The sequence below is a fragment of the Ailuropoda melanoleuca genome, chromosome 16 (genome assembly GCF_002007445.2).
Source record: "Ailuropoda melanoleuca isolate Jingjing chromosome 16, ASM200744v2, whole genome shotgun sequence".
Lineage (NCBI taxonomy): Eukaryota > Metazoa > Chordata > Mammalia > Carnivora > Ursidae > Ailuropoda > Ailuropoda melanoleuca.
The window spans coordinates 35,436,819-35,464,003 of record NC_048233.1 but is presented as its reverse complement, the minus strand read 5'-3'; the positions used below and the strand labels follow the sequence as shown (position 1 = coordinate 35,464,003).

Here is a 27,185-nt window from a genome sequence, read left to right as displayed (position 1 = left end):
TGTTTCTTTTGTTTTTTAGACTCCACATGTAAGTGAAATTATATGGTATTTGTCTTTTTCTGTCTGACATTTCACTTAGCATTATACTTCCTTCGTCCATCCATATTGTCACAAATGGCAACATAACATTTCTTTTTTATGGCTGAGTAATATTCCATTGTCTGTCTCACATCTTCTTTATCCATTCCTCTATCAATGGACACTTAGTTTGCTTCCATATCTTGGCTGTTGTAAATAATGCTGCAGTAAGCATCAGGGTGCATATGTTTTTTTGAATTAGTGTTTTGGGGGTTTTTTTGAGGAAAAAACCCAGAAGTAGAATTACAGGATTGTATGGTCCTGCCACTTTCTTGAGAGGATCATTTTCAAATCATTATAATCTCTTTTCTATAGATACTCCAGGAAGATGGAAATGTTGAAATGAGTACTTCTTCCATAAGAGTAGTACTTAGTAGAAATGACATCTAAAAATTTAAGCTTTTGAGCAGTATTAAATTGGAAACCTACAAGTTCCAACATTTTATTATATGTTGCTATGGTTAATGATCCTGTTCTTAAGAGATAGGAGGTTGACAGTATAGAATCCAACCAAAGGCTAGTCTGCCTTCATTTCCTTTGTAGTTTTGGGAGAGATCCCCAATATTCCTTACCAGAATCACCTCTGAGAATCGTTTCATAATCTAGAAAATTTTGAAATGAAAATGTTTAAAAGGCTCAGTTTTTATTCATTGTTTTTTTCAAAGTGAGCCTCTGATCTAATTCAAGCTGTATTTGTGCCACGGTTGTCATCTGGATGTGCAAATGTGTTATAAAACTAAAAGAATTTTTCAGGATTCCCTAGTTGTTTGGCAAATTATTTATATGGCTGCAATGTGTTCTGCTCCTACTCCCAGAGCTGCTGGTCCATTTTAAAGGCTTTCCAGTTATGACTTACTGTCATTTTGTGAGTGAGCCTGTGACCTATGCAAATGTTCTCAGGATGAAAATTTTACTCTTGTGGACAAAGAGCCTTCTCAGATGCTGCGTCTAGGAATTTCTTAGTATGTCCTAATTCAGAAGTTTGAAGGATTTATTTTCTGTTGTCTAATAGGACCAAACCATGAAGCTGGTTGAAAGTTCAGGCTGTCCGGCTTTGGATTGTCCAGAATCTCATCAAATTACCTTGTCTCATAGCTGTTGCAAAGTTTGTAAAGGTAAGACTTTTTCAAAAAATAAGATTTATGTGCATGAGTCGTTGTTGGAGTCTAGTTTAACTGACATGAAATAGAAATTTTTATAAGCAAGTCATTTCCAAAGAATAACAGTATTTTCTTAAATGCTTACCTAATTTGGTAGATAGTAGGTAGTCACAGAATATTTATTATAGTTGTTGAGTTAAAATCAAGATGTTTCCATACATTTTTACTATGTATGTTCAAGCTCTGGGTCTTTAAACTTCTCTCTGTGTACTTGTTCTAAATCAGTATGACTCTGCTGGAGAAATTGACACAGCAATGCCGAGTTATCTTATTGGTTTTCTTTTTTCTTTCTTTCTCTCTTTCTTTTTCCTTTTTTATTTTCTGGTTTGACTTCCCTTTCTTTTGTCTGTTTTGGAATTGACTTTCTGTAATTTTCATTTTGATTACTTCAGATCCCTCTCCTCTCAATTCCACTCTCCCTCACCCATAGGTTTTTGTACTCCTGAGAACAGTGAGGCCATCAGACATGTGTCGCCTAGGACCTAGGACCAATGAGTAGAAGAGACTTAGATTTTTAGTTAAATATAAGAAAATAGTAAAATTTGAGCTATTCACCAATGCAGCGGCCTGCCTCAGGAGACAGTGAGTTTCCCATCACTATTGGTTCTAAAGCTTAGTATTTATTATAGATTGAAACATTAAACTAAGGGAGTAATTATGTGGAACTCTTTAAGGATCCCTAGCCGTCACAAGACTGACTATATGTGCCTTTCTGTACATGTCTTCCTCGATTTATGGTGGGGTTATGTCTCTGTAACCCCATAAGTTGAAAATATCGTTAAGTCAAAAATGCATTTAATATATCTAACCATCATAGCATAGCCTAGCCTACCATCAGTGTCCTCGGAACACTTGCGGGCATACCTCATTTTATTATGCTTCACTTTATTGTGCTTTGTAGATACTGTGATTTACAAATTGAAGGTTCACAGCAACCCTGGGGTGAGCGAGTCCATTGGCTCCATTTTTCCAGCAACATTTGCTCTCTTCGTGTCTGTGTGTCACATTTTGGTAAATCTCACCATATTTCAAAATTTTTCATTATTATTACAATTGTTATGGTGCTCTGTGATTAGTGATTACAATTCACTGAAAGTTCAGGTGACGGCTAGCATTTTTTAGCAAGGCGTTTCTAAATTAAGGTATGTACGTTTTTTAGACATAATTCTATCGCAATTAATAGACTACAATATAGCGTAAACATAACTTTTATATGCACTGCGAAACCAGAAATTTATTTGACTGTTTTTATTGCAATTTTTGCTCTATTGTGGTGGCCTTGAACTGAGCCTGCAATATCTCTGAGGTATGCTTGTACATTAGTTTACAATTGGGCAAAGTCATCTAACACCAACCTGTTTTATAATAAATTGTTGAATATCTCATATAATTTATTGGATGCTGTAATGAAAGTGAAAAACAGGGTGGGTTGTATGGTTGCAAAGTGGTTGTAAGTGTATCAATTGTTTACCCTCTGGGGGTAACTGGGGTCACTGCCCCTGCCCAGCCTCAGGAGAGAGGATTGTACCATATATCATTAGCCCAGGAAAAGATCAAAATTCAAAGTACAGTTTTCTACTGACTGAATTATCACTTTTGTTCATTGTAAAGTTGAAAAATTATAAGTCAAATCATCCTAAATCAGGACTGTCTGTATTCTATTGAAAGTACTGTTTGTGACTCAGTCTCCTTTATTGGACTTGCACCTTGGGGGCAGGACTAGGTCTTCATATTCATCTCTACATCTTTAACACCTCCCATGACACTTGGACATAGTAGATGCTCATAGCTGACGTGGTTGGTACTATCTAACAAACTGCCCTCAGCGAGCTACTAGCACTTGTTTGAATCATGACTGTCATGGGGATGCAAAGGAAAGCTTAAATGGAAAAAACAAGTAAGAAAAAGAAACCTTATAAAACATATAGCTTTCTATTCCCATTACACCTAGTCTATTAAAAGTAGACATAAGATCCCCCCTCCTATTTTTAACAGGGTGGTGCAGTTTTGTTTTGTTCTTTTTAGCTCTTTCTTCTATCCTTTCAATTAAGAGTTTAAAATCCCAGTTCTGTGAAAGGTACTTTGGGAATTTCAAAGTGGTTTAAGACTTGGTCTGCCCTTCAAGGAGCCTTCAAAGGAAAGGAACTAAGGAATACTACTAAAAAGGATTATATCAAATAGACAGATAGAAAGGCCATCCTAGTTTTCATCTTCAGTGCCTGAGCCAGAGCCTTATACAGAGCATGTGTGGAATTAGATATGAATCAAGAATGCGCATCCCACTTATTGGATTTGGGAGCTGCACTCAGTCTTCAGCTTAACTAGAAATCCTTTGGCAACCAAAGGTTGGCTAAACCAGTGCTTCTCAAGTTTAAATGTGCATACAGATAACCTAGGGACCTTATTAAAATGTAAATCCTAATTCAGTAGGTCTGGGGTCCAGCCAAAAACCTGGCATGTGTGAAAAGCTCCCTGGTGATAACAGTGCTACTGGTCAGTGGGACCACACTTTGAGTTGTTAGCTATTACTGCATGACAAACTGTCCCAAAGCTCAGGGGTTTAAAACAGCAATTTCATTATATATTGCAATATTGTATGTCAGGAATTTAGACAAGTGATTCTTCTGCTGCACACAGTGACAAGGGGGGGTCACTCAACTGGACTGGGCTAAAGGTTCAAGATGGCCTCACTAAATGCCAGGCATGTCAGTAGGGGTGACAGGAAAATGGAGTACATCTGAAATTCTCTACCTCTGCACAGAATCTCAGGACTCCTCCCTGTGACCTGTACATCAGACTGGTGATCTGACTTCTTAAATAGTGGTTTGGGGCTCTTAAAGACTAGGTCTGGAACTGACACAGCATCACTTTTCCCAGATTCCTCTGGTCAAAAGAGTTATAAGCAAGCCCAAATTGTAGACGAATGAGGGGAATAGACCCCACCATGGTAGAAGTGTTGAAAACTTGTGGCCATCTTTAACCCCCTGGAACCATTCAGGAGCTACTTAGAGATTAGGGAGGTGAATAGCATGGAAAGCAGACAAGTTGGCTAGGACAAGATTTGGGAAAGTAGCTGAGAGAGGGCCTTTCAGATATCAAGAGAAGCCTTGATCATATCCATTTATTTTTAAAAGAGCCCTGATATGTTAAGAAAGGTAAGTTAAGGAATGGAAAAACTAGCTACAAAAATTGTGTTATATTTAAATTGTTTGTGGTTTTAAGAATTACTGTGTTTACACAGCACACTGAAAATACAGTGATGAAATATGCTGTGACCTACACCCTCCCCCCTCCGAGATTCTGATATAATTGCTAGGAAATGGAGCTATGATATCAACATTGAAAAACAATGAACAAACAAAAAACTCTCCGATAAATTTTTTACATGGCAAGAATTGAGAACTACTAGCTTAGATAATACTGGAACTGAAATTGGACAAATTGGTTCTTCTTGAAACATTTAGCACCATTTATAATAAAGATTGCTTTATTTCTGATTTCAAATATATAGAATAAACAAATGAGTTTCCTGGCATTCTCTGGTGTTTAAACTAAAAAAAAGTCAAGTTCTCGAGGCTTAAATTTTGGGTTAACACCTACACATATGTTGTGACAAATGCATTTGTAATATAATTGGCCTCCAGTTTCCAGTCCTGTCTGCCTAGTGCTAAGGATGCTCTGTTCACATCTGAAAAAGTAAGTTCTTCAGCAACAGTTATTAAACATTCCCTGAGGGTAGAGCATGAGAGGAAAGTGTTGACCTTTCCTCCAGAGGCTCAGCCAGTGCTAGAAACGAAGCTGTGCTCCAATATTCGGCCCCAAATCTAATCCAACCAAGACTGTTTTCTAGGTACTCTGCAGCTGGCTCTCTTGGGTCATAGTAGCTCAAAAGCGGTATAGCAGGAATGTTCTTTTCACTTTGTTCATGTTTGAGAGCCCCTTCAAGGAAGCTTGTAACAAATTACAGCATGATAGAGACTCAGTGATACAGTGAGGACTCTGACTTAGAAAGATAGAGAAATGATGTGATAGAGTTTTCATATCTGTAGCCCTTCCCTTTTCTTCATCCCTTGGCAACTCCTTTCTCTGCTTATAATACCAGTAAGTCCTGTTCACTGGATACCCCACTTTAATTTATTTTTTTATATATTTTTTAAAGATTTTATTTATTTGAGAGAGAGCGAGCGAGATAGCGAGAGAGAAAGCATGGGTGGGAGAGAGGGAGAAGCAGACTCCCCTCGGAGCAGGGAGCCCAACATGGGGCTCGATCCCAGGATCCTGGGATCATGGCCTGAGCTGAAGGCAGACGCTTAACCGACCGAGCCACCCAGGCGCCCCTGCCCCACTTTGATTCAGCATTTACTTCATCCAGTCCTATAATTATAAGTAGTAGTAACATCTATAAATAGAAGGTTTAGTGGGTATAGATTGTTTTCTCTCAACTTCTGGATAATCCATAGTGTCCCACATTAGTCATTTATACCTTCATGATTTTTGTTATTTATGTATCACTAATAACATAATCTAATTTTTTATATCACTGTCACTCGTTTTTTAAAAACTTAGTTTGATTCCAAATAATGGTATCTACAAAATAATGGCATTATTTGTTAGATTCATCTATTTTTAATACACCTTAAAAGAAATCCATTGCAATTAGTACATTTTTAAAAAATGTACATTCATGCACATGAATCATAATTTGGGAAAAATCACGATTATCTGTCATCCTGCAAATAATACCTAAATAAGTTAGTATTCTTTTAGGTGCAAGTAATAAAACACCCAACCCAACTGATGTAAGCAAAAAAATGGAACATATGGCTCCCATAAGTAGCTTTATACAGCTGTCAAATCCTGCCCCTTTGCCTAGATGGATCTCAGTTTACCTCCTCAGAAGTGGCTTTATTTCAGGCTCTACGTGTTTTTAGCTAGACCTCTGACATTCTTATGCTTGCATCATTATGATACTCAAGTAGGTGAAAAAAAAAAAGTTCAGTATCCTCAGGAGTTAAATAGAAGTCCCATAATTGAGTTTTAATCATCTTCATTGGCTTGAACTGGATCATATGCCCAGATCTGAAAAAATGATTTCGTCCAGGCCAGTGGGATGCATTGATTATCCCGTAGGGCAGTAGAGTCTATCTTCCTCTAAGCACATGGGCTAACAGTAGGGGTGAATCGTTTATCCAAAGTATGACTCGGTTGTTTTTTCCCCCCACAAAAAGGAGGAATAGACGCCGTGGGCAAAAACCAACAAAAATTTGCCTCAAAGTTATTTATTCTTTCTCCTGATTATTTTTTGAAGATGTTATTTATTTATTTATTTGTGAGAGAGAAAGAGAGAGAGAGGACGAGCAGGGGGTGGAGCAGAGGAAGAGGGAGCAGACCCCAGCTGAGCACGAAGCCCCATGGGGGACTTGATCTCATGACCCTGAGATCATGACCTGAGCCAAAACCTAGAGTTGGCCACTTAAGTGACTGAGCCACCCAGGTGCCCCCTTTTCTCCTGATTGTTATGTATAACCTTTATGTATATTGTTCTTACTCATAATCTTTTGTATCCACCCTTTTCTATTCACCTAGTTGTAGATATATGCTTATTAATATTTTATGGAAAGAGCTATACTGAACAAGACACAGAACTTCATGTAAAATTGCAGAGCTTATAAAAGGAATAGAAAACTTGGTATCCTTGCAGTTAAAGTCTAAAGTGGGAAACAAAGGCTAGATTGTATTAGATTAGATTAGATTAGATTAGATCCATCCATCTATAATAAATGCTTGAATTTTCTTCTGTGATAGGTGTCTCAGCATATTTGGTTTATGGCTTATTGGTAATACTCTAATTGCTTTAATTATTAACAAATACTATACTATTATGCTTTTACATAGATGATCTCATTTGAACTTTGCATTTTGGTGAGCTAGATATTATCTTAATTTTACAGGTGAGAAAACCTGAAGGTTTAGAAAGGTTAATTAACTTATACACCTAGTCATTTACACAGCCAGTAAGTAATAGAGATTGGATGTAAATCCAGGTCTTTCAACTTCAAAAGCCAAGCACCTAGGACTAGAAATGCAAGTATGAAGGTAATAGGGCAATCCAACTCATACTCCAAGGTTTTGAAGTTTTTACCTATAGATTAGAAACAACCCACTTTATTGAGTTGGAATTTTCTACCTGTCAGTAGTCTTTTGACACTGGCATTTTGTATCTAAGAGGTTAAAACAACAGATGAGTCAATCAACTTACTTGTTGAGAGAATAAATCAAAATAGCTATCTGACATTGTTTAGAGTAAATTAGAAATTGATTGACAAAGTTTTAGCTTTCAAGTCTCTGGGTTAATTAAAAAAACCCATCTGATAAAAAGTAAAACACTCCCTTGCTGAACCTAAAACAGTAAAAGCAGGATCACATCGTTATCTTACAGTTGGAAAGTTTTTGCAGCAATTAGATACTGTATGGTGAATTTGTGCATGACATTTGATGCTGAGATAAGGGGTCTGAGCATTACTTAGGCAGAATTGAAAGGGACCATAGTAGAGGTGGCATGTATGCCATCGACAGTGATGGCACAGATTGGGTGAAGTCTGAAAAATGAGAAAAGAGAAAATGCAACAAAGTAAAAAATTGAAAGATAGTTTTGAAAAATAAAAACTTATGAAAGAAAAATTCAAATGCCTTAGGATAGTACCTGGCCTTAGTCACAGCTCTCCGAGAGTTATTTTAAACATTGCAGGTGCAATTATCCAGACATTTATCACTATGTTAGAACATGATCTCTTGATTCTGTGTGTATCTTAGGGACTGGGCCAGTTTTTTGGTAACTTTGTTTTAGCTTTAGAATAAATCTGAAATGATTTTTTTGAGAATTCTCATGTAGGTTGGTGAGGCGCTGAGCTATTGGGGTAGAAAATGAAGATGACTCGCTGAAATGATTTCTTCTCAGGCATTGTGAAAAGACAATGGGATACATTTTAAGAAATATGGTCTCAATTTAGTTACTTGAGGAAAGGAAGAAAAGGAGTCTAGGAGAAAACATTTTTAACTTTTCCTCTTTTTAAAAATGAACCTTTTACTTGTTTGGCCTTATACTTGAGAAAGTAGATTGTGAACAATCATGTTAAGAAAACTTAGTCATCGGGGCGCCTGGGTGGCACAGCGGTTAAGCGTCTGCCTTCGGCTCAGGACGTGATCCCGGCGTTATGGGATCGAGCCCCACATCAGGCTCCTCCGCTATGAGCCTGCTTCTTCCTCTCCCACTCCCCCTGCTTGTGTTCCCTCTCTCGCTGGCTGTCTCTATCTCTGTCAAATAAATAAATAAAAATCTTTAAAAAAAAAAAAGAATCAAGATTTAAAAAAAAAAAAGAAAAAAAAAGAAAACTTAGTCATCAAGTGATTTAACTGCCGTTACTGATTGTTTATTGTTCTGTCCTTCATATACACCTCTTCTCTGTTTTATTTCTGTAGATGTCACTAATTCACTTTATTTTTTCATGCCCTATTTAATGCCCTCACTGAATTTTGAGAGCATCACCCCTCTTAAGGCTTATTCATTTGTACACACCACCTTTTACTATACATGGTAGTTACACTTCATGGAGCATAGGCTTTAACTCTGGGGTGATATTCAAAAGAGTCATTATGGGCACCAGCCAATCAGAATGAATACCAACCATCGTGCTGTAAGAGCATGCGTGTTGGCCGCGGCATAGGTCAGGCCACACTTCCCCTAAATCACAGCGTTCTACAGAAATTTGCTTACAAGTAAGATGGGCCAGTTTAGAACTTCCATCTTCATGATCTGCTCGAGTGAAAGTCTTTCCTTGGCTATAGGTAGATGAGTTTATTCTGAATGACATGAAGTACATTTCTCTAGTCTTCTTTTCTTTTACACATGGACTGAAATTGTAATTCTTTAGACGATGTAAATCTAGATAGATAACTTATGCATCAGGCAATTTGAAAATTGTTTGAATGATGTATAATCATGCAATTTCCATTCAATATGGATTCCGGTGTTTAAGCTTTTCATTTCAGCATCTTAGATGATCTTTGAACAGGGATTCACACAGGCAGAAGAGAACCTGAGGAATTACACATGACTGGTGCCACTGTTCATAAAATGTTCTGTTTTCTGTCCTCTCATAAAGATTCTGGAATCTGAAGTCTCTGTAATTCATATTTTTTTCGTTCTTTTGAGTGGACATCCAATGCTGTGCAGATTTCCAGAGACAATTAGATTAAAGTGATATAATTTTCATTTTTTAGCACATTTACAGCTTTTTTTTTTTTTTTTTTTTTTTTTTTTTTTTTTTTTTTTTTATTAAGGATGACAGTCTCTTTCATTTCTTAAATATGCAGTGTTCCTATTTCTTCTAGCCTGGTCTGTACTATCCATAGGTATTGATAATGTTCAACCTCTAGTTCTCAGATTACTTTCTCACTAGGTTATCTTTTATATTGTAAATCTTCATTTTGGACTCCAAGAGTCTTTGTTTCAGATATTTGGAGGACTATAATTCAAATATTAGGGACTAGAAAACATAAAGTCAGAAACAAAGAAGACATAGAATTAGCTTGAAGTAGGGAACTACTGAGTTAAACATGAGGAAATGCTTTTAGTACACATAGCATGTGGTTCTCTAACATCTATGAAGATATCAATTTAAAAAATAATTTAGGGAAAAATAGCTTCTAAATCAAAGAGAGTATTTAGTCAGCAAAGTTGATTTGCTTTGTCATAGTTTCATTTACCTTAATAAGTTTCTTTTTTCTTGTAGGTTATGACTTTTGTTCTGAAAGGCATAACTGCATGGAGAATTCTGTCTGCAGAAATCTGAATGACAGGGCCGTTTGTAGCTGTCGAGATGGTTTTAGGGCTCTTCGAGAGGACAATGCCTACTGTGAAGGTAAACCTTGTAATGATGTGTAGCTCAGCTGTATAAATTTCCTAGGATTACTGCATGCAAAATTTATTAATTTCCCAGGTTGTCAAGTTGATGGACCCATTAAAAGCAGTGAATTTAATTTGAAGCATATTAATCAGCTAAAAATAATTATCTTTCAAATTAAAATTTTTTAGCTATCTGCTATATGTCAGACTAATAAGTTAATATGGCTGGTTTCTTCAATTAAAATAATACTTCCACTGTGAAATTGCCTTCTTTTTTTCATAATTAGATGTTCAGATAGTTCACATATTGACATGATTACTGTGGCTTGCAGTTAGAATTGTAGTCAGATTTTCCCAGACAATGTTGTCTAACAAAAGCAATCAATTAACAGGAAGACAGAGTACCCATTGCTATTTTTGTTTGCTGCTGTAAGTAATCTCAGTGGTTGTATTCATGCTCTGTGGTATTTAGTAAATAGCTCCAATGGAGTAAATAATTTCTAGTTATTTTTTTTAGAATCTTAACTAATATCCAAGGTGGTTTATCCTCTCATAGAAACAGTCCAAATTCTGTGAAGGGGTCCTTGACATTCACAAATACTGTTCATGAAGACCCTGGAAGTCCATGAGATGTAGTAATTTATTATTTCCCAGAGGCACAGATTTGAATGATTCTCATCATTGATATGTGACTAGCTAGTGGGTCTAGCAAGTAAAAACACTGATACAGTGGTATTTGGACATTTGGAGTGTTCTAGACTTACCTTTTCCAAATATCCAGAATGTGCCATTGGTCCTTGGAGACAGAAAACCTCCAAGGTATAAACTTGTCAGCCTCTGTTTAGCTACACGATGATTTATTGGCCCTTGGGAAACCAATTTCTATTGTTTCTGTTAGCTTTCAATAGATTTTTCTCTGCCTTAAAAGTCAGTATTTATTTTTAAAAATTGGCCTTTTTTCCCCAAAGTATTTCATTAAGTGCTTCTGATTCAGTCCTAAGAAAACCATTATATTTTTGCTGAAGGAAGGACACGTCTTTCCTTCCCCATTTACAGTGCAAATTTATTTACAATTCCTCCTTTTGAAAGGTTTTATACAACAAATGGATTTAAACTTACTTAGTAATGTATTTTTCGTTATAATATTTGAGATCTCTAACATGTAATAAGCTCCACTGATATTGTCAAGGTGTGTAATATGAAACCACATGATATAAACTCATGTGATACCTCTTTTTGAATCTTAATTTTGTGGTCATTATTCATATTTGGAGCTTCTTCCTTGGTTGCTGTTAAATACATTCCCTCATGTCATAAATACTTAGTAAGCACCTATTGTGTACCAAGCACTTTTCTGGGTACTGGATAGTGAATGGTAAATATGTTTCTGTGCTCAGGAGCTCACATTCTAAAGGGAAGACAGAGAATAAGGGGGTAACCTAGAAATAGAGAAGGCATTTTCAGGTAGTAATATACAATAGGAAGAAAATGGAACAGGATGATATGATAGAGATTGGGGATTAATTTAGATGAGATGGGCGGGGAAAATCTATGGGGCTTGAGGGAGTGGGGTTGACAGTTGATGTGAGACCTGATGATCGGGAAACACCACAGAAAGATCTGGAACAGAGCCTTCCAACCAGAAGTGATAGCAACTAGAAAGACCCTAAGTGGGAATTATCTTGGATGTTCTAGAAACTAAAAAAAGGATAATGTGATGCAGCAGATGAATCAGTTAAGATGCAGTTAAAGAATTAATTAAGGGCCAGTTAATGTAGAGAGGCTCGTAAGGATTTTCGGGGAGTGACAACACTTGTATTGAGAAGGATAGCTATGGGTGCAGTGCCTTAGATTAACTAAATTGTAGATTATGGGGCTAACTGTAGTGGGGAGAACAAAAGCAGACATAGGAAGACCAGTTGGAAGGCTACTGCAGTAGCCTAGGCAAAGATGTTGGTGATCTGGATTAAGCAAATATTAAGGAGGGAGCATAATCTTGGTATTTTTTGAAAATAGAGCTAACAACTTGCAGCTGGTTTATTGTGGAGGAGAATTGAAGAGGGATCATGGGCGGGGGCAAGATTTGGAGTTTGAACAACACATGGATGGTGTTGCTATTTATTGAGACAGGAAAGAATTCAAGAAAAGAGGCCAGAGATTTAGATTAAATAACTTTTCAAGGCAACCTACTGAAAATAGGTTTGTATCACTGTTCTCACCTATAAATGTGTAGCACAAGTTGGCAGTTGCTTTCCATTCGGAATGGATCATATTGAAAATTTGTAACTTTCTACTTCAAGTTATTTCTTTGTCATTTAAAGATAAAATCTTCAAAAGTTAAGAAAATGATGGAAAAAGTGGTTGGTTTATTATTGAGATCTTGAATTTTTCATAATGAGGACTTCTAGTATTATTATCTTTTGTTATTCTTGTTAAGAGGTTTTTTTCCCAGTATTCTGATCAAATTTGGTTTTTCTTTTCATTCTGTTATTGTTGTAGTTAACTCTAAGGATGTTTGACTTCTTAGAAGCAACATTTTTTAAAAATTATTCAATTGGACATGTTGTCTTTCAGCTGGTTTTATAGAGTTCTGGTCCTCTAAGAAATTAGACCTGTGATCATATACAAAAATAAGCAAGTGATAATTTGTGAGTGATGCAAATGTTGTTTACTGAATCTGTGGGGTTGCTTTAATGATATGACCGTAATTGCGACTGTTGATTTTTACCACGGTTTACTTGATAAGGGTTCAAATAGCACTGGTAAATGTTGGAGTTCATCCGTTCATTTGGCAAACATTTATTAAATGCCTCCTTTGCTTTAGGCTACACTAGAGGTGGACAGTAAATAAGATATACCTGAGTGATACTGTCTCAGGCAAGAAAGATAATAAACAGGTCATTACACCAAAGAGCATTTAATTGCACATGTGGCAAGTGCCCTGAAGAGAAATAGGTTAACAGGGGCTGATCTGGATGGGTGGTGGTGCTTGAAGAAAATAGAGGTTTCTTTGGAAATTTGAAGATTAAGTAAACATCAGCTAGGCATACAGGTAAAGAGGGGAATGAAGGGAATTTCCTAGTGAAGGACTCAGTATGCCTCCAGGCCTCCAGGTGGAGAGAAACACTTTGTAAGAATGGCTAGAAGGCAGAGAGCAAAGGGAGAGGTGCCTGATGGATGGATGAAGGGCAGCAGGGCCTTGAAGGGCACAGTAAGGACTAAGTAAGGGTTTCATGCTAAGAACAAGGGGGTAGGCAATGGAAGTTTTAAGCAGAGGAGTGCCATGATCACATTTGTATTCTGAATAAATCATGTCAGTTTCAGGCTGAATAGAGGTAAGACTGGATGTGGGAAACCAGGGGATGGGAGACAGTGGTAGCTTGCACTAAAAGTGGAGAGGGAGATATGGATGCATTCGAGAGCATTTGTGATTTAAAACCAGTCCTGCTGATTAACTGATGAGAGGAGATGATGAGGAGTGAGGTTTTAAGGTTGATGCTCAGGTTTCTGGCTTAAGCAATAGGCAGGTGCCGGTGCTGCTTACTTAGGAAACAGGTTGGTTGGGAAGATCATCATGTTGGGTTGTGGTATCTATGGGACATCACAGTCGGGTAGTCAGTTGAATATACTTGGATGGTGGAGTTCAGAGAAGTTTAACTTGTACATAAAATTTGGGATTTTTTGGCATATAAATGGTAGTTGAAGATCTGGAAGAAATTACCTAGAGAGGTTTGAAAACTCCAGGGTTTGAGCATTTTATAGAAAATATGATGTGATTAGAGACAGCAAAGCTGTGGCTGAAATGTAGGAGGAAAGAAAAGAAGGCGGTGTCATAGAAATCAAGAGAAAGAGAGAATTTCAAAAAGAAAGGGGAATGCTTCTTAGAGAGCAAAAATTGTGTGCAAAGATGATGATGAAAGCCAGTTGGGAGCACATTGAAGTATTGCATCATGGGAAAAAATGGATCTGATGAAGGGACAGAGCTCCTTCCAGATGTATGCCTATGAAGGGAAGGAGGAAGAGAGAGCAGTAGTTCAAGGGAAGTGGGGCTAAGGAAGGATTTTTCTTCCCCACCTTCTTTTTTCCTTTTCAATTCTGTCTTTCCCCTCCCCTGGTACCTCAGCTATGTAGATGATAACTTCTCTTTCATGAATGAGTTTTGCAATTCCTTACATATTTATAAACATGGTTTAATATTAGGATTTTATGATTGGATGTCTTGTCCACCTTTTAGATATAAAGGATCTGAAATATTTGAAAGTATATTGGCCTACTTCGTATTTCTTATGAACTGTATGTTTACTGTATTTATTTTAAAAATTATATGTTCATCTCCATCCATTCAGTGTCCCTCATTCCCTACAGATTCTTAGTGAAATTTTAGTACTACCCCTTCATTTGGTCTCTTGTTAGTACATATAGTCTATAAATGTCAAAAATTAGGTTGGCCATCATGTTTTTCAGAATGGTTCTTTGCTACATGTCTTCATTCTAAAATGAAAATTGTAGGACCTTTTGATGTTTTAACTATATCTTCCTTCTTGACATTCCACTATTCAATATTATGTTAGGACCACCTTGGCATTCCATGTCAGAGAGTGTCTGCAGAAGTTATTCATTTGCTAACTTTTTCTCTTCGGTGCATAATTGTTGCCAGGGATTATACTGTGTCAATCCAATAGTGCACTATGTTGAGGAAGCTTCTTCCTGATTCCCAAACCCCTTAAAATAATTGGCGTTATTGCTCTCCAAGCCTTTGGCGTTACACCAAGAATAGGAAAATAGTTCTGTGTGAGTCATTCATGTAGTTGCATATCACATATAATTACTGAAATTGGTAGTTGATACTAATGAACTCTGAAATCAAGACTGTAAGACATTTCTTCAAATTAACAAAAATATAGTAAATTGCTTGGTATAATCCAAACTTCCTAAAGGAATAATCTTTTATTGATAGACCACTTTCTCTTGGATTCATTTAATCTCTTTCATTCTGACTGCTGCTGCCAGATAGTTTTTACTTCATGTCACCTTCTACTTAGTTTTTCTGTCTTTAGTGTCTCATCCCTTCCTACCCACCAGGATCCATTCTCCAGATTAATGTTTATAAAACACCATTTCTTCTATTTGCTAAGGTTAAGCTCCTTTGCTAAGGTTAAGGTTCCAAGGCTCTCTGTGGCCTGGCCCTACATAGTTACGCATCCATTTATCCTTAGCAGGTCACCTTTAGCTCTCTAAATTATTTCCTTTCCTCAGGATGGTTCATCTGTGTTATGGATTGAATTGTGTCTCTCAAAAATTTATATGTCGAAGTTCTAATCCACAGTACCTCAAAAAGTGACCTTATTTGGAAATGAAATGTTACAAGTATAATTATTTAAGATGAAGTCATACTGGTGGAAAAGGGCGGGACCATGCTCCAGTATGACAGTTGTCCTTATCAAGTGGGGAAATACAGGCACAGACACAAGGGGAGAATGTCATGTGAGCATGAAGGCAGACATTGCAGTGATGCACCTACAAGCTGAGGAACACCAGAGATTTCCAACAAAATACCAGAAACTAAGCAAGGGGCATGGAACAAATTGTCCTTTACAGCCCTCAGAAGGAACCAACCTTTGAGACCTTGATTTTGGATGATGGTCCTACAAAATTGTGAGACAATAAATCTCTGTTGCTTAAGCCACCAGTTTGTGGTACTTTCTTTTGGTAGCTGTGGCTAATGTCTATAATCTGGCAGAAAAAACTTTTGCTTTTTGGTCTGACTGTCCATGATTTAATCATCCTTCTAGACTACTTACTTTTTTTTTTTCCTGAAGACTTTCTTGATAAATTAAGCACACAGATTTAATTTCTAAAATCTATTTTAAAATTTTATCTGGCCAAAGAATTTGTACCTTGTTCTATACTGGTTTATATCCAGTTGTCCACTTGTAATATACTTTCTTATAAACTGTACTATGTATTAAAGGACTCATGTATGTATGCCTCTTTATATGTCTCCCACCTATAAGTGTCTTGTCACAGACTGTTTATTTTCATTGAATTCTTCTTAACTTCTAAAATAGAGATAAACAATGTAGAGTTTAAGAAATACAAACTGGGGGCCTCAGAGGGGAGGTGGGTGGGGGAATGGGATAGACCGGTGATGGGTAGTAAGGAGGGCACGTATTGCATGGTGCACTGGGTGTTATATGCAACTAATGAATCATCGAGCTTTACATCGGAAGCCGGGGATGTACTGTATGGTGACTAACATAATATAATAAAAAATCATTTAAAAAAAAAGAAATATTTGTTTATTGATGATTTGAAATACTTAGATATGCTGAACAAATGGGCACCTTTAGGCTACCTCATCACTAAAGAATTATTGAGGACAAACATTGAACTTATCAAATTGTGCTTATATTGCATAAGGAAGGCTAATTGTCATATTGATTTTTTATAGGTAAAAAGGGATTCAGTTGTTTTAAATTGGTATGTTTTGGTCCTTACAGATTATTTTGAGTAGTGCAAGAGAAGGAATTCATTCATTTAAAACACTTGTTATTTATTAAATTTTATGTGCCCTGATAAATGGCATGCATATTGAAAGGACCACAAATCCCGAAATTTCCCCATCTCTCTCTTGCTTTTACCGTATACTCTAAGTTTTTACTTAAGATTTTAATTCTATCTACAATTTGCAAAGCAACTCACTTGAACATTAAATGTCTGACGTGTAGATGGTGCTTAATTTAAATGCATTTGAATGTGGAGATTAGAATCTTAATAAACATTTGTTTAGTACCTGCTATGTGCCAGGCATGGCACACCTGGGAACATAAATTATAAATTATATTTAGAAATCTACTTTCTTTCTTTGTTCCTTTCATTCTTTTGTTTACTTTTTTCTTTTCTTTTCTTTTCTTTTCCTTTTTTTTTTTTTTTTAACCTATCAAAAGAACACTATCTCCTCTCATCTCCTTCCTGTCTTTTTAATGCAATCCTTTGGCTAAGGATACCTCTTCTCCCTTGTTTCTTGTTCTGCATTTTGGGAGATTCTAGCCCATGTACGAAGTAATGTGAGCATAACTCTTAATGAAAACAAGTAATTTCCCTATTTTTTTCTATTTTGTGTTTTTTCTTGCTATTGTTTGTCAATAGGGCTGTAATAAAAAATATCACCTAGTACTAATAACCATATGATTCTTAAGACACACTTAATATGCTTTCTAGATACAATATCTGATTACTTCCAGCAGTCCTATGATGCAGGCATTTTTATAATACCTGTTTTGTGGTTAAGAAAACTGAAGAGCTTAGAAATCAAATGATTTTTTTTTAAAGATTTTTTTTATTTATTTATTCGACAGAGAGAGACAGCTAGCGAGAGAAGGAACGCAAGCAGGGGGAGTGGGAGAGGAAGAAGCAGGCTTCCAGCAGAGGAGCCTGATGTGGGGCTCCATCCCATAACGCCGGGATCATGCCCTGAGCCCAAGGCAGACGCTTAACGACTGAGGCACCCAGACGCCCCAGAAATCAAATGATTTGCCCAAAATCGTTTACCCAGTAAACCCAGGGTTCAAATTCATATCATCTATCTATAAATTCAGTGTTTTTAAATTTTTACTACTTTTAATTTACTTATTTGGTACCTAATGTAATACTTATTTTTATAAATTAGAATAGCATGTAGATTTTTCTTTAGAGAGACATCTTTTAAAGCGGCTAACTGGCCTTACAAATGGAATGTTTCTGACAAGGAAAAATAATCTGTATTCTATCCAGAAAGCAGCTCATTGGTATTAGAGAATCTGTAATGAGCTGAAACCACGGTAAATAAACCACATAGGAAGACAATGGGAAAACAAACTTTCCCTTTCCCTCTTACCCTTCCTTCCTTCCTTCCATTCTTTCTTCCTTCTTTCTATTGTTTCTCTCTTTCTCAGCTGATTATCACTTCACAAATAATTCATTTAGTGTGAATTTCTGTCATAGCCAGTGTCTGCATATTATTAACTATGGAATATAGAGGCAATCTGGGAGGACTTCTTTAGGAAAGATGAGCGTTAGCCCCACAGAGTTGCTCCAAGAGTTATGAAGAGAAAGATGCAGAATGAGCTCAGTCCTCTGATTATAAACCCAGCACACAAGTTCCCACTGGAATTAATGGGAGGCCTGTTAATAGAGTGGGGATAAATAACCAGAGGACTGAGCCCTATGGGATTAATTAGGGAATTCTAGTAGACACTGTAGCTTTCAAAATTATGGCTAATGATGCACTCTCTTGGTGTGTCATGGTAGAGTTTCTTAAGTAAGAAAAAACCCAAGGTTACTGTATTAATCAGTGTTCTCCAAAAAAAAAAAACAACCAATAGGACGTGTATTGACAGAGAGAGATTGATTATAAAGAATTGGCCCATGGAGGCTGAGAAGATCCCAAGATCCGCAGTCAGCAAGTTGTATATCCAGAGAGCCCATGGTATACTTTCAGCCCAAGTCCAAAGAACTGAGAACTGGGAGAGCCAGTGGTGTAAATTTCAGTTCAAGGGCAGGAGAAGACCAATATCCCAGCTCACAGTCAGGCAGGCAAAATATCCCTCTTACTCAGCTTTTTGTTCTCTTTGGGTCTTCCATTGATTGGATGAGGCCCATACAGGTTAAGGAGAATATCTGCTTTCCTCAGTCTACCAATTCAAATGTTAATCTCATCCAGAGGCACCTTCACTGACACACCCAGAATAATGTTGGATTAAATATCTGGTCATCCAGTGGCTTACTTGGGTCGACAAATAAAATTAAGCATCAAAGTTACAAATTAACAAAAAAAAAAAATGAGAGGAGTAAAAGCATTTCTGATGTTTTCAAATATGAATTGAACTTTTAAAGGCGTCATCTATTCATCCAACCAAGTGAAACAGTTGCCACATAAAACAACTTTCAGAATTAATATGATACACTGATAACCAGCAAAGACATTGAATCAGTAATCAAAAAACTGCCAATAAACAAAAGTCCAGGGCCAGATGGCTTCACAGGTACATTCTACCAAACATTTAAAGAAAAGTTAATACCTATTCTTCTCAAACTATTCCAAAAAATAGAAAGGAAGGAAAACTTCCAAATTCATCGTATGAGGCCAGCATTACCCTAATACCAAAAACATAAAGACTCCACTGAAAAAGAGAACTACAGGCCAATATCCCTGATGAACATAGATGCAAAAATTCTCAATAAAATACTAGCAAACCAAATCCAGCAATACATTAAAAAAAATCGTTCACCACAGTCAAGTGGGATTTGTTCCTGAGTTGCAGTTGTGGTTCAATATTTGCAAATCACTCAATGTGGTACACCTCATTAATAAAGAATAAGAAACATATGATTCTTTCAATAGATGCAGAAAAAGCATTTGATAAAGTACATCATCCATTTGTGATAAAAACCCTTAATAAAGTAGGTTTAAAAGGAACATACCTCAATGTAATGAAGGCCATCTATGGAAACATGAGTGTTTTTAGGCATTAAGGAACATCTATTTAACATGTTTACTATGCTGAGGAGATAATTGTGTGTGTGTGTGTTTTGTTTTTCATAAAAATTATTCCTTCTCTGATTGAGAAGTTTGGTGAAAAACTTTTGAAAAGCACTATCAAGTGACCCAGCTAAACTTGAACTTGCATTAGCAGTTCTTCTGAGCTCATTTATCATTTACTCTCTGTGATACTTAACTTCAGCTTTTGCTGACTCAAAAACAATCTCTCCTCATTTGTAAACTTGCACGTCATTAAGATATTTAAATTGGAAGAGAGGGGCATTTTTTCTTTGAAGGCAGGGTCTGCTCTGATATGAAGGGAGGACTTTAAATTTTTTAAATCAAACCTAATAAAGAGTGCACTTCTCTGAACTTCTTCTTAGCCATAGATTCTCATGCAAAGGAAGTTGAAGAAACGATCAGTGCTGCCCATATACTATCCTTTTGAAACAAAATACTATAGTTGTGTGACTTTAATGGTCAACTGATTTTTTTTCTTCCAGAGAATGCACATCTCTAAAAGATATTCATGCTTAAGCCTGTTGGAGTTCATGATCACTTTTGGATGCTATATAAAGAAGACATTATGAATCAGTCATCAATTAATGATACATCCATGTATTAAATAGGGTTAAGAGCAAGTACTTTTGAAAGAGGACTTCAGCTGCCTCCATTTTGACCTCATACTTTCTAGTTGGGTACTTTCCAGCTTGTCTCTTGGCTCAGGCTGAAGACCCTGAGGGCAAAGCAACCCCTAATGGGAACCGAAACTACCCTCTCAAGCAATAAAGACTGCCCCGAGCCAGCAAGCCCCCTGCCTGTGGTTGACCGCAGGATAATGATGAATTTGACCTTTGATGCCCACCTGAACATACCTACCCATTTTTGTCCCTCATTTGCCTTGTATAAATCTGGAAGTACTTTTAGTACTTCAGACGGTCTTTGAGAGTCCACTGTCTTCCCAGTGTTGGCCTCACTGAAATACATTCCTTTCTGGTTTCATCACCACTCTTTTCTTTGCCTTTGGATTTTGTCAGGGCGAGTAGCCGAATCTGGCTTGTTTGGGACTCCCATAGCCAGCTACACTTTCACTCCTGTGCTCCAGCTACTCTTTCTTCTCTCTGAGATGGAGCTATAGACTCTTTTGGGGAATTTTGATTTATGATTGGTTTCTATCACTAGACTTTTTGTTCGTTGCCCATTTATTCACAGTATTTGTCGAGCATGTGCTATATATGTCAGGCCCTGAATGGGTGCTGGACATATAGCTGTAAGCAAAACTGATTAAGCTCCCTCTGTCATGGAGCTGAGTTTCTAGTAGAGGTAGCATTTAGAGTCTATGTCCATTTTCCAGATGCAGATGGAAATAAGAATTGTGATTGTTGATTTTGTGCTTTGTTAATATAAGTAGTCCTGACTTTATTCTCTTAGGCAGTTATTTTTTAAGACCTTAGTACTCAATGTGCTGGTCCAAAGACCAATATAGGCCATTACCTGGGAGCTCACTAGAAATACAGAATGTCATACTTTATCTCAGACCTACCGAATCAGAATCTGCATGTTTACAAGATCTCGGGGTGACTCCTATGCATATGAAAATTTGAAGAGTACTGGTTTAAGGCATACAGCTTATTTCATTGATTATCTTAATTAGTTGGTAGCTGTCCAGTGTTTTTTAGCCATATGTTCAACTGGAGAGGAATTTCGGTGTTCAGAGTCTCCGTTTATTTTTATTGGTATACGATTTGGTTTCCTCGACATGGTTTCTTACGGCGTGGTTCAAGCTGCATCAAAATCACCTGAGGAGGCTGTTTAAAAAACAGATTCCTGGATGCAACTTTAATTCTGCTTAATTGGGTCAAGGTTGGCTCTCAGTAATCTGCATTTTTATAAGCTTACCAGGTGATTCTTATGCACATTAAGTTTGAAGAGGATTATTCTAGATTAATTCTGTATTGATATCCTTCTAAGGATGAGTTTTCAAGAATTATCATGATTTTTGAATCTATAGTTAATGTGCTCCTGCCTAGAAAGATGAATTATTGAGCCTGTGTGGTCCTATATTTTCTTTATCATGTGGTGGGAGTTTTAACCAGAGTTTTCGGCCTTAGCACTATTGGCTTGTTGGACTGGATAATTCTTTGTTAAGCGGGGCTGTCCTGTGCCTTGTAGGACATTTAGCAGCATCCCTGGGCTCTACCCACTAGATGCCAGTAGCACACCCCTGTTCATACCCCGTACTCCCAGTTGTGATAACCAAAAATGTTTTCAGACATTGTCAAATTTCCCCTGGAGGACAAAATTGCTCCCAGTCGAGAACCATTGGTTTAAATGAAGTAAATACTAGGAAGATAGCTGCATGTGAGCATGATACCTACCCTCAGTTTCTGCTTATTTGATCTTCTTGAGGATGTTTGGTTTTATGCCAAAAGTGCAGAGGAGTTTATGTACGAGCATGTAAGGGCTGCCTGGCACTTCAGGCTGGTTTTACCAGGGAATGTGGGAAAGACGTAATGTGATGATGTGATATTTAGGACATAAACAAGATTACTGTAGGGCCTAGGTCCCAAAGAACAACAAAAAATTAGATAGAAGATTTTTTTTTTTTTCATTTTTGAGTAGCTCTGAACATGTAGAGTTCTGTAGCTTTGGGACGGGAGCTCTTTTAAAGGAACAAAAGTCGGGACACAGGGTTATGCACTAGCTTTGGCAGAGACTCAGAGAACATGGAAAAGGCCCAGAGAATGCCCAGGGGCAGGGTTGTAGGCAGTGATAGCAAGTATGTGTTGGTTTATTCCTGAACCCATAGAAGCACTCCGGGTACACTCAGAAGTAACGGGGGAGATGTTAAGGGAACCCTCAGATTCACCAGCAGCCATGGAAATTTATATCCATGGCCTGTAACATTATTACGTTTCTGGTATGCTTTTGAGCTTTGTTTGTCCCCCTAGCCTCACCAGATTGTTTACCTTTGCATTTCTTTGTAGTTTGCAAGAAACATTTGCTGCCTGCCAATGTTAAAAAAGTATTGATAATTTTGTCATGCCTTTACTGCTCAATTGTGTCAATGCTGAAAAGTGAATGGGAACAAATACTTACTTTGTATACCCATCTTTTGCAAGAGTCAGCCTAGGACCTAGATGGGCACTCTGCAGATTTACAGGGGCAGCTACCTATAATTACATCTAAAAATATATGTCAGAAGAAATTTTGAGATTCAGCAGACAAATGAAAATGTAAAATGTTTATGTGGATCAAAGCAAAATCTTTCCAGTTTTGACAAGTGGGGGCAGTTCTGTTGTTATGGAAAGAGCATCGCATAAGAAGACTTGGGCTTAATTCTTACCTCTGCAGTTTATCAACTGTGAGAACTTGCGCAAATCACTTAATATCTCTGAGCCTGTTTCCTCATCTACTGAATGGGCACATTTGTGTTATGAGGTTGGGAAAGCAGAGGTCAAATAAGATTAAATAAGATGAAGTATGTGAAAAATGCCTTCCAGAAAAATAAGTCCTTGGTAAAAGTTTGTGATTAAACATGTACTTATTACAACAGTGTGTCAGTCAATTCACACAACATGAATTTATTTTTGGAACTAAGATGTTCACTCTAAGTTTATTGAAGACTTGAGGCAAAAATACTCTGAGAGGCCATATGATGATATTGTCTTATAGTTTAAGCCAATTATAATGAGGTCTTAAAGTACTTCAGTAGCCAAGTTACCATGGATTATTTCCAGAACCAAATCACTTTATGCCAAATTCCTTTCTAGTCTGAATAACTTCTAAAGTTTTTAGATATAGAGTATGCATAATTCATCCTCATTTTGCAAATGATATGATAAAACTTTAAATGTAACAGTGGGTATTTACGTTATTTTTCTGTAGATGAGAAGCAGGATAAAATACCCGGTAATTATTTGCATGTTCTTGTTTATTAATACTAGGAAGAAAATGTCTACTTAGAATTAAGCGATTCATTATAGATCATTTGCAGGTATCTTATGTGAATCAATGGTTTATTATTATTTTTTTGTTAAATGAAAATTATTTTTTTAAAAAAGAATCTCTTCCCCTGGAAAAGAATCCATTTGAAGTGATATGTGGGGTGTCACATGATTAACAATTTTTAAAAATTTAATTGATGGATCTTTTGCAACTCCATTAAGTTTAAGGTCCGGTATAACTTAGAGATTATATTATAAATACCAGCTTTATCATGCCTTCCAAGAAATCTGAGTCGTGTGTTCTAGTTAAATCTGTTAAAAGTCTTGAAGTCAATCTACAAACACTTGCTTAAAATGAAACCACTATTAGCATTCCCTTTGCAATTGTCTTCCTTTCTTCATGTATTCATTTGCTTCCAGGAAGAACCAACTCCAGTATAAAATAAGAGAATCGTATTGTATCAAGGACATCTGAAAAAAGGCTTGGAGATAGGAGACGGAAGTTCCAGCATGGTGAATGGCAGGGAACAGTATAGCTAGAAATGTGTGAGGATTGCAAAAATGAAACAAATCTGACTTTGATCCAGTGGCCCTGAGATTCTGTTTGGGATCCTTTGTGAAAACATGATGCTGTGAAGATAAATGAAATGACGCAGTCAAAGCAATAGACATGAGAGTAAATGTTAGTTTCATTATCAATATCATGAATGGATATAGGAGTAAGTTTTTAGGAGGTAGCACTAGCTGTGGATTGCAGGAAGCAGTTAGGCATAAATTAAGTGAACCTAACAGAGAAATGAGAGATTTGAGATACGTTACAGAAAAGGACTTGACTTGTTTGGGCAAATGACTGTCCAGAGCAGGAAGACCCTCATGTTTTTGGACATTGTGGTCAAAAATTACATCTCTTACTCATTGGTAGGATATAAAAATAGATCCCTGGGATTTTAATAATACATAAGAGTATTTTCATTTTTATTTTTTATTCCATCTTAACTTTCCTCCAAGTAATTTTTCTTTGATACAAAGAATGTGCTCCCAAACAGATTTTTACTCATTGTTCGTATCTTTAAATAAGAACATGATAGTGAAGAAATGGGACTGAAATTGTAGACTGTATATGTTTGTTGGTACTGAGTTGTTGTGAGGTCATACTTCCTAATCAACAGTAAACATTGATTAAGGTTGTCAAATTTAACAATGCAGTTTAGTCAGTGATTTATGTATAAACAAGCAATTGGAAATTGGAGTGGTTCCATATCTTTCATGAAAGCACTGATGTAATGTTTAGGTTAATAACTCTGAATAGGAATCAATTTGGATATTGTAATGACTGTAACTCTTGTTTTTGGCAAAATAAATATATATTTATTAAATTGGTTTTTAATATTTAAAAATACTAATCTGCGTTTGGAAAGAGTGCCGTTCAAGTTGATGAATTATCAAATCCAACGTGACAAGGCAATCTTTCAAATGAGCCTGTCTGTTCCTTAATTTCAAGCAAATTGGATTCAGCCAAAATAACTACTAACTAGCCATGAATAAGCCCAGACAAAAAGTGCAGAAGTAGAGACAGATGGGATCCCCATGGCTAAAGAGGTTAGGGACACACTGGGGAGGAATTGGGACTTCATCTGGGCCTTGAAGAATGAATCCAATTTAGATTGGCAGAGGATAAGGAAAGAGAAAGAGCAAGATATATTTTGGAGTTTTTTTCTGCAACAGGAGATTTTATAGCCAGGAGTGGTAGATCAGACTGCTGGGAAAGGACCAGATTGTGGAGGAACCATGAGTCATATGGAGTGATTCTATTCAAGATCTGCAAACTACCAAGTTATCACAAACATTTGGGAAACTTCCCAATTTCATACAAATTCCTGAGCTATGAAAAGGGGTTAACTCTTTAAGAGCCCCCTAAGTCACAGGGTTATGAGAATTAACGTATAATACATAGGCACCAGCAGAACCTAAGTGTTACAAAAATGTCAAGTGGTAGACCTGTGTGAGCATGGCTGCCAACCCTGCTGGGTGCTTTGCCCTGCTTGAGTAATCTTACTATGCATCCCAGCTCAGTTTCCTCTCATTCCCTACAATGATTATTGTAAACCTTCACCATTCCATGCAAATTTTTGATTCTACCCATTCTCTTATTCTCAGCAGGTAACTTCTTTACCAACAAAACAGAGAACAGACACTAACTTGTCCTCCTTCTTCTCCCCTTACATAAGCCCACATGCTTCATGCCCACCCTTTCTTCCTTCTCCCCAGTCTCGGTGGAATAGATACCCTTTCTCTTGGGAGTGATGGGTCCATCTGAGGACTGAATCTTATCTCTTCCTGGCTTCAGAGGAAACTTACTCCATCCATTATCCCCTCAAACTCTGTTTTCACCTTATTTCCACTTGCTCCTTCCCATCAGCATTTAAATATGTTCACGTATCTCCCTTAACCAAACATCCCTTCTAGCTTTTGTTTTATTGACCTTCCTCCCCTTTATATCCAAATTTCTGAAAGGTGTGATTGATTTTCACTGTCTCTGTTTCTTCATGTCAGAGGCTCTCCTTCACCTACTTCGGTCTAGATTTGTCGTCTCCCCTCCCCTCCAAACTACCTTCACCAAGGTCACTGATAGCTTCTATAATGTTAAGTCAGACCTCGTTCAGCCCACATTTTGCTTGACCCCTAGGCAGCAATTAATTCTATTGATCACTCCCTCCTTGAAATACTTCTTTACCTTGTCTTCATGATACTACATTGTATTGATCAAGGATCAGAGTTGCAAACAACACAACCCACTCTGGCAGTTAAAGCAGAAAAGGAATATATTGAAGGATGTTAGGTGGCTCACAATAAATGTGAGAAGACAGGTTTAGATGATGTTCAGGCAGGACCACACACATCACACCTGGATACAGACCCCACTACTTCTGCCCCTCGGTGTCAACACTACAACTCACACAAATAGTGCATACTGTTCGCTGATGACATCTGGGACCAGACTCCAGAACCCATACAGCTGCTACCATCCTAAGTGCTGAATGCCTTCTCCACCCTGCTTGCTAGAGTTCACAACCTTGCTTTGTCATGAGTTCTTTTCTGAATTGAAGTTTCTCATAAGTGCCCATGATGGGCGGTCCTCGGTTACAAGTCTGTAGACTAGCTGCCAAGTATGCTGAAATCTGAGTTGTGACTTCCATCTTGGGGAGATGGAGATTACCTCAAATATAGAAGGTGTGTTAAAAGGTGATTGCTGACCACTGTGTCACCTTTCATCTACCTCCAACCCAACCCTCTAGTTTTTCTGCTACCTCTCTGAGCGGTCTTTTCCGTCTCCTTGCTTTACTTGCCCCTTAAATGTTGAAGTTCCTCAGGGCTCCATCTTAATTTTTCTTCCTCATTCTGCACCCTATCCCTGGGTGATGTTGTCTAATACTATGGCTTTAATTACTTTCGGTGCACTTGAGGCTCCCAGATCTTGACTTCCAGTCTTGTGTTCTCTCCTGGTCTCTCTCTCTCTCTCTCTCTCTCTCTCTCTCTATCCGTATCCCTCCATAGAAATAGATCCATATCTCTCC

At 37.3% G+C, this 27,185-nt stretch overlaps 1 protein-coding gene across 6 annotated transcripts in view; it reads left to right on the top strand.

Annotated features, from left to right (window-relative positions):
- Window positions 1-27,185, top strand: part of NELL2 (neural EGFL like 2) — a 391,543-nt gene that overhangs the window by 208,094 nt on the left and 156,264 nt on the right. For all 6 annotated transcript variants that reach the window (XM_034645489.1, XM_034645487.1, XM_034645490.1 and 3 more), the window contains 2 exons: window positions 1,091-1,193; window positions 10,031-10,159. In XM_034645489.1, coding sequence (XP_034501380.1) covers window positions 1,091-1,193; window positions 10,031-10,159 — 232 coding nt within the window. The remainder of the gene's footprint in view (window positions 1-1,090; window positions 1,194-10,030; window positions 10,160-27,185) is intronic.